Here is an 8,965-nt window from a genome sequence, read left to right as displayed (position 1 = left end):
TATATATATATATATATATATATATATATACACACTAACGAATTTTATATTAATTTATGTGATAAATTAGGATAATTGACTTAGGGGATGCCTCTATAGAGAGTAAAAAATTGGGATGTCCCACACAAAATTTGGGACAGTTGGCTGTACTAAAGCAGAGTATTTTAAGAGATATTGTTTAAAACTGTTTTAAAATAAGAACCAACTATGAGTACCGACGAGTATCAGTGCTGTCTAGGATTTATAATTTTGAGTTTAAAATTGAAATTTGATGTTTATGTCTATTGCTGTTTGTAAGTTTTATTTCGTTGCTGTTCTCATTGCGCACAACACTCGCTTTCAGGAACAAGATTAAGATCTACACTCACTGCCAAAAAAAATTTTACGAGCCACTAAATTTTAGCACAAATTTTTAATATTTTTGAATAACAAACAACTCAACGAAAAGTCATGTATCGAGATTAGCCAATACTCAAATTAAAGCGTGAACATTCTCCTTAATAGAGTCATGAAAATCAAATTTGAGTTACACAAAATGTATTACAAAATGGCGAACGTTGAAAATAGACATTAAAAAATACAAAAAAGTTTTCTCTTTTCAAACTATTGTATTGCTCACGGTAATCTTTCGTCTAACACAAAAGTGTATTAGTTTTTAATCTCATTTTCTAACAAATCCATATTTTGAAAATTCTCTCTTTTTTAACAAAGTTATATCGTTTTAAAAAAAGTGTTATAAAACGGATAACTTTTTTAATAAACTTATTGTTAGTATAACTCACAGTAACAAGTAATTAGAGGAAATTTTATCCAAAAGAATTTCCCTCAGCAATACAATAGTTTAAAGTTTTAAAGTTACATTAAAGAGGAAAATTTTTTTCTATTCTTACACTGTATACGCAACCTATAGAAAATTAAGCCCATAACGGTTGAACTGGATCTTCAATTTAATTAATTCGGTGTGAATTTATATATTACGTTGATCGGTTCGATTCCTAACTGAGATAATATTTTTCACAATAAATTATTATAACGTAAATATCTTCAAAAATAAATATGATTAAAATTATTTCCTATTTAAAGAATAAAAATATTTGATGGTATCTTGTCGTTTTCTTCGCTATTTGACGGAGATCCCTTCTTTATGAAAAGCGTTAACAATAGCCTCACGATATAAAATAAAATACATTTCCTTCCCACATTTTGAAAAGTAATCAAAAGAGGTGTGACAAGTAAATTAATTTCTCTAAACTTGCAAAATATACTTTGCCTCTTTTGATTACTTTTCAAGATGTGGGAAGGAAATGTATTTTATTTTATATCGTGAGGCTATTGTTAACGCTTTTCATAAAGAAGGGATCTCCGTCAAATAGCGAAGAAAACGACAAGATACCATCAAATATTTTTATTTGGAAACTTTTGATCGGCAATGTATAAATCCCTAGACAGTACTACAAATAAAATGTTTTTATGTTTCAAAAGACAAATATGTTTTGACAACTTTTAAGGTTCTGCGAGCGCTAACAATAAATCTTCCGAGAAATCCGGGAAAACAACAGAACCTGTCCAGAAGAAATTAAAGAAGAAAAGTATATTCAGTCCAGAAAATAGTAGTGAAAGTGACAGCGGCATTTCGGCGAAAGTTGGTACAGTGAAACCAACAAGTAATTCCGTAAAATGTTCCAAAAATCCACCGGCAAAAGTAAAATTGAGCGACACCAAGCAAAAATCTATAGCATCAAGCAGACCTGGTAAACTCTATCTATATCTATCTCTGTCTTCTACAGTAACGACTGTAAATATTTTTTTTTAATGTAACTTGTTTTTTATGTATTATTTCCTATAGTCGTGAAGCCTGTACAACCGCAGAAGTCAGAAAGTTCCGCAAGTTCTAAGAGTTCTGGTGGTTCGGCCTCCTCAGGTAGTTCGGACAGTACTTCTGATTCAGAGTCATCTGAAAGTGTTACCAGTTCTCAGCCTCAATCAAAAAAGAAAGAAATGCAATCTAATACACTAACGAGTAGTACTGTAACGAGTGTACCGTCTAAGAGACCCTCGGCGGCAGTCGCCCCAGTAAAACCGCAAAAAGCAGTTACAAGACGGCAAGGTTTGTTAAATTCTTTATCGCTGTACGTTGATGCACTAAAGAAGAGAAAAATATAATTTTTTTTCTAAACAGGTGCTATAAAAAGTGACAACGATGGAGATGCATCCGCGAGTGAGAAAGATATGGATGAAGCTTCATCTTCGAAAACAATGACGAAAGGCAAGCGGAAATTGCAAACACGCAAAGGAAGTAAATTGCTCCAGTTACAAGCGAAGGCAGATAGCGATTCCGAATCTGATACAGGTATTAACAGAACGTGGTTTTATATTTTGAAAAAAGTTTTGCATTTGCTCAATTTTATATTTTTATTCTTTATTTATCCTAATTTAAGTTCTCTGCAATGATTTTCTATAAATTATATCAAATCATTTGTTTTATTCGAATCTTTTTTTCTTACTTATGATAGTAGATCGCTTATTTGCTACAACATAAGTAAAAAATGAAATTTTTTGGAAAATAAATTTGAATGTTTTGAATCGTTAAAATTTTGCAATTTTTTAATTTTGAAATGTAATTTTTATGTAATAATTGATTGTAAAGAAATAAAAGTACATGCTTTTAAAGTATATGTTTTGTGTTCATGTTTTTGTTCTTTTTTGTAAGAAATTTAAAAAAAGTCAATTTTTGAATTGTATTGAAGCAAATGCAAATTGAAGCGAATTGAGCATATTTTTAATTGCGCTAATTCTCATGAAATTTGCAATCATTGAAAGTAGCTGAAAGCAAGAGGAGCACGAGCAAATCGCCTGTCAAACGCGTTGGACCGTCCGCTGCTGCCAGACAATCCTCTGGTAGATCAACACAAAATAGCAGTACCTCCAATATCACAGGTAGTAGAACAAATCAAGCATCTTGTAATCAAGCATGTGCATCACAACAAGAGGAACGTGAATGTCCGCTGGCTGCGTCCTGCAATTCACGAGGTCATCTCTCTGGAAAACTCGATTCGCACTTTACTCTGGAAGCGTGTCCACTGTACCACAATACCACGCCTCAGGCTTGTGTGTAAGTTACATCTCAAATTTCAGTTTGAGATCTATTGATATGTTAAATTAAATTAAAAATATATGCGTTTAATGGCAATCATATAAAATGATATTGACTTTTGCAGAGAGTTTTATAAAGAGAGAAAGAAACGAGAAGAAGAACGTAAGAAGGCGATAATGAATCTAGCCAAGAAACCCAAAGGTGTTCATCAAACTACTGAGCAACGCAATTACCAACTTAAAGTACGAGACATGAGAAACAAATGGAAGGGTAATACTGGTGATGGTAATGAAAGTGACAGCGGCGGTGAATTGCAGGGGAACGAAAAGGACAAACAGCCTAGGCTTAACAATCTCACACCTGATTATGACTTAAAACTGTTTATGGAAGCTCAGGCAATAGCCAGTGAAAAAATCGTAAGTATTCAATTTACAACAAGGGCAGACTTAGAAATATATTTCACGGATTTTGCATGTTTATTTCTGAGCACTAAAAAATAATCCCTATAAAAAGAGCCGTAGGTTCTACCTAAGGTAGGCTAACTTCTTGAAAAATACGCATTTTCTTAAAAAAATTTTTTAGACAAAAGTAGGGTTTTAAGTGGCATATTTCATGGAAGAGTGAGTATGACCTTGAATAGCGTTGTCAAGATTACATATATACACACACAGGGTGTTGCATTTTAAACTATCACTCCCTACAATTTTCTTTGTTTTCAATTTTAGAAAATATTTAGGATAAAAGTTGTATGGTTTGGAGGGAAACATAAGACATAATAGTGTCATTGGTTTAATCTTCACCTTGGAGAAATGTTTCAAGGTTACGTAAAGATCATCAGATCTTTGTAGCTGACATAGCGACCTTCCCAAAATGATATAATGAAGTTCTCATTCATCAAAAACTTGGCACGCGCGCTATTAGATCTCGAAATATTATACAAATTTATATTATGAAATATATCTCGAAATATAATACAATATTATATTATGAAAAAGAAAAAAAACATTAAACTTTATTTTTATTCGGTTTAACATTTAGATAAAATTTATTATTTTTAAATTGTTTTTATTGTGTGTTTTCCTTATTCGATCTAGTAGCGCAAAGTATTTTACATAAAAAATTTTACTATTTAAATTAATTTTTTTTTATTTTATATTGTTACTTCTTTAATTTTTTGTGGTAACACTTGAATTGAGTAAGGTAACGCAATTTTGTGATATAATAATGTTTTGAAAGAGAATTAAATAACCACTACTACTTTGATTGAAAGAAAAAGTGTAGGATATAACTTGGAGCCAGTTGTTGATATCAAGTCTTTTATACAAATGATACATATCATTAGAATTAAATAAATAATAAAAGTAGTACCACTTAGGTTTTAAAATAATAAAAATAATAACACGCACTTGGGTTTTACTTTTTATTTGGTATAATAAAGATAGTATATAATTCGAAAAATACCTCATGAAAAAATATTTTATTACGGTGTTTTGGAAAGGTGTGCTCATAAGCTTATAAGATAGACGGAGTATTCGTACGAGAGAAGCTGAAGACTTGATAGAAAGAGAAAAAAATAGTCGCGGAGTAGTTCTCTTCTTTTCTAGTAGTAAATTGATTGGTTGCCGCGGCAGGCCGGGAAGTGGCCGAAATAAGCAACGAAAATGGACGTTCGAGAGTGGTAGCCTCAAGCCGTAATCACACTACAGACTCCCGACTCTGGCTCGACTACTGACTCGGACTTCCGACTATCATTCTACCAATCACAGCAAAGCAGCAGCCGACTCTGACTGCCGACTCGAGAATAAAAATCACTCTATTCGATCGACTTTGAGTCGGGAGTCGGGAATCAAAGTCGGTAGCCTGTAGTGTGATTACGGCTTTACGCTCAAGCTGATTGGTCCTCCGCTACTCGCTATGAAAGAGAGAAACAACTATGTCTTTGAGTAGAGCTGTCCTTTAATGTTGTTTTTAGCTTCTCTCGTATGAACGCTTTATCTATCTTATAAGTGTATGGGTGTGCTACAAAAATAATATGTAATGAAAAATGGGTTTTATTTAAAAATTTCGAAGTGACCTTGTCCCGACCTTGACAAGGCCACCCAATGGTTCCATCTTATGTCCTCGAAATCACGAAACTATTGTTTGAATATATTTTTTATTTGATACATACTTTCAAAGATAATAGCTTGTAAAATTTCATGTTGGCCATCCTGTATATATACATACATTAGGGTGATCCTTATTTTTCGACTTTTAAATCCTTTCTGCAGCACTCTCTAGAATGGTTCCAATCTACAAAAAAATAATTTCTACCAAATTTCAGCTCGATGGGCAATGAGAACCCGTGCGGACTTGTTAAACATTCGAGTATCCTTGCATTATACTTTTTACATTATCAACATTGGTTTAAAAAAAGAATTTTTTACAAAAATTGATCTAGAGGACTTTTCTTTTTTTAAATATGTACGTCTTGCTTTTCTACATTATGTGAGACCTTATATATTTCATTTAAACAATTAAGTAAATTGATAATGACTAAAAAATAAAAATAAATAATTATTGCCTTTTTTGATTATTCGAGCTGGAAAAATTGATTCATGGACTAAAAGAAGTATCAGTAGTACATTTGAGAAATAAAATGAATTTAAAACGTGATGTGAATTTTATGTTTTAATAAAGCGACTTTTTACATTCAACATACTAATTAATAATTATATTATAATCGTAGTTGTTATAGTTGTACACAGATATAGTTGTACACAGAATTTTCATTAAAATTATATTTTTATGTGATCTCTTGATCTATCCTTAAGGACATCTTCTCAAGATCAAACAAGGTCATCATCTACTTTTCTTTTTAAAACCATAAAATTTTTGTCTAATGCCCGTTTCTACCAATGTGGATTAACTTTAATCTCGGTTCAACTTACTCTTCATCTTTTTCTTATTCTTAAAACTAGAAAAAGATGAAGAGTTAGTTGAACTGAGATTAAAGTTAAACTGTATTGGTAGAAAACGGGCATAAGACTTTTTTTTTAATCTCTCCTTTTTGAGATACATGCGTGCGTGCGTGCGTACGTGCGTTGCATGAATAATTACTATTTAGAATTTAAATTGATATTTATTAAAATAACGAGGTTTTGAAAGTGAGCTATTGACAACGAGTCAAGCTAAAAAATTTCCGTGTTAATTATTATAATTTGATTGTTGTAAAATTTATTTTGCAATCGTTTCGACTTATAGTAAAGTCATCCTCACTACGATACATGTATACGATGTCTCGAGTCAATAACTTACAAATAAAAGTGAAAAGAAATACAAGATATGGTAAAAAACGCACACATGTCGGTTGATGTTTTTTATGAGCCATATACATACGTTTTTCCATCGTATTTTTCGTTGCATGTATTTATTTTTATTTTTATTTGTAAGTTATTTTGACTCGACTATCGTACTGAGGATAACCTTATTACAAGTTAAAACGTTTGCAAAATCAGTTTTATCCAATTAAGGGCCTTATTCTTGAAAAAATTGCATACGAAAACTGAGGAAATCTTTAATGTAGCATCTATAACGTAGTATCCTGTAGTATTTTCGTATGTTTTCACATATGATATTTTTCGAGAATACAGCTTTAGGTCATAATATAATTATTAGAACAGAAATCTAGTTTGGTTTATAGCCTATTTTCATCCTCGTTTTTTTTTTCAATTTATTATTAATACCTTACGTTTATTCTTTATTTTTATTTTGATATTTATTAATTGTGTTCTTCTTCTATATAATAATGCTTATTTTTAAGGAAAAAGAGTTACAAGAATTTGACTGTGGAGAAGGTAAAAACGGTGGCACCAGATTCGTCGAAATGGGAAAATGGGAAATGAAAGTTTGGTATCAAAGTCCATATCCCGAGGAATACAGTCGTGCTCCTAAGCTTTATCTTTGTGAATATTGTCTGAGGTACGCGAAAAGCCGTCAAGTTTTGAGGAGACATCGAGAGAAGTGTCTGTGGAAGCATCCACCAGGACATGAAGTATACAGGTAAGCACACAATTTTTTATTATTTACACTCATACAACATATTTTATATTATGAAATATATTTAAAGATAAAATAATGTTTTGACAAATATATCTGTAAAGTATTGATGAATTTAGATTAAAGGAGATTATAACAATAAATAATATTTCTCTCTTTAATACTTTTCATGTATGTATTTTGGATTATATTTTTTTTGTGCTAAAGTTATGTAACGTCTGCAATTTGAATAGTATGGAGTGACAATTCCCAAATTATCTTGAACCTGATTTATTATTTTATAGAAAGGACAAGATAGGCGTGTGGGAAGTGGACGGTAAGCGATACAAGCAGTATTGTCAGAATCTCTGCTTGCTGGCCAAATTCTTCTTGGATCATAAAACGTTATACTACGATGTCGAGCCATTTCTTTTCTACGTCATGACAATTGGCGATTCTGAAGGCTGTCATACCGTCGGATACTTCAGCAAAGTAAGTACATATCTACCTCGTGATTTGCCACGTCAAACTTTATTCATTTCATAGAAATATTTTATGATTGTACTGCTGTTATTTCTCGAGTGTCGATATTGTAACTGTAAAAATATTATCGCTATAACGAATCATTCTCGCGAAGCCCTAAATACCTTGAAATTCTTCACCAATCCGAATTCGATGGAGCCAATGAGTTTCATCGTTTGATCTACACAATCCCCGGGTTTTCTTTTCGTGGCTTAGCTGGCTCTCACTCCATCGCCCTCGTAATGGCATCCACGTTATAGCGTGCACGGATTACGCGAACAAGGGTGTGCCTCGTAGAGAAGAGGGTGTCTCGTATCTCTGACCTTTCTTCACTCTCCCCTTTTCTCTCCCATTCTCCTTCTCGCCGCCGCCAAGCCTGTATACATACACGTTGCCTCAAGGAGCGAGGATGGGAACCATACACGCCTATTTACCGCGGGACACAGCATCGCCGGGAGTCGAAATCTTTACCGACGTTCAACGACCTCTGACCCTGGTGTTGGCAAGACACGCCGCCAATCCGCATCTCCACCCCTGCTCGCAACCCCTTCTCTCTCTCTCTCTCTCTCTCTCTCCCCCCCCCCCCCCCCCCCCCCCCCTCCTCCCTTTGTGAGGACGTGGTGAAAATTTTCTCCGGACTTAAACCTTTTCCGTCGCCTTCCCTAATTCCTTTGTCTCCCACCAGGAAACGTCTATCCTCCGATCCATCTCAAAACAGTCTTTCCTATTTCTTTCTTTGTTTTATGTAATTTGTAGAATCGTGGAGTGAGATAAAAGAGAGGATTATCCGTTCTACAAATTGTTGATGTCTTGACAAATGAATCTGATCGTTTTGTCAGACTTTTACTACTTATCGTTCAATCGACTCGATTGTTTCATTTTATTCATTATACAAAGCACATATTTTCTCCGTACTATCCTGCGGACTTTTTGACTAACTTTAGTCAATATCCCCGTAGTGAGAGTGTCGCAGCGCTTATAGTCGGCCAGTAATTAACCAATTCCGCAAATTGGCCACAAAATATGTCGTCAAAAAGTGATTAAAATGGGATGTGACTGACTATTAAGATGTAAAGTCATGCGCGTGGAATTTTATATAAATGTAGAATATCGAACAACGTAAATCATAGTTTAAAATAGGTTATGTTATTGATGAAAGTGTATTGTAAGTCTTTTGTATACATTATTATTTGAATATTGAAAAAGGTCTGATGACAGACCGAAACGTTTATTTATGAGTAATATGTGTGAAATATGAATTAATTTTTGAATAAGAATTCGCTATCTCAATCTTGCGCACGTGGAAAAGCCATTTAAAACTTAATTTAGTTT

At 33.1% G+C, this 8,965-nt stretch overlaps 1 protein-coding gene across 4 annotated transcripts in view; it reads left to right on the top strand.

The window, feature by feature from the left end:
- The window catches only part of chm (lysine acetyltransferase chameau), a 47,370-nt gene that overhangs the window by 1,290 nt on the left and 37,115 nt on the right, over positions 1–8,965 (top strand). For 3 of the 4 annotated variants that reach the window (XM_018501896.1, XM_018501898.1, XM_018501899.1), the window contains exons 3-9: positions 1,509–1,751; positions 1,847–2,107; positions 2,180–2,350; positions 2,821–3,112; positions 3,219–3,510; positions 6,897–7,135; positions 7,417–7,603. In XM_018501896.1, coding sequence (XP_018357398.1) covers positions 1,509–1,751; positions 1,847–2,107; positions 2,180–2,350; positions 2,821–3,112; positions 3,219–3,510; positions 6,897–7,135; positions 7,417–7,603 — 1,685 coding nt within the window. The remainder of the gene's footprint in view (positions 1–1,508; positions 1,752–1,846; positions 2,108–2,179; positions 2,351–2,820; positions 3,113–3,218; positions 3,511–6,896; positions 7,136–7,416; positions 7,604–8,965) is intronic. The other variant, XM_018501897.1, reaches the window with a different exon arrangement.

Source organism: Trachymyrmex cornetzi, unplaced genomic scaffold, assembly GCF_001594075.2.
Source record: "Trachymyrmex cornetzi isolate Tcor2-1 unplaced genomic scaffold, Tcor1.1 scaffold144, whole genome shotgun sequence".
NCBI classification, from domain to species: Eukaryota; Metazoa; Arthropoda; class Insecta; order Hymenoptera; family Formicidae; genus Trachymyrmex; species Trachymyrmex cornetzi.
This window is presented reverse-complemented; position numbering and strand designations above follow the sequence as displayed.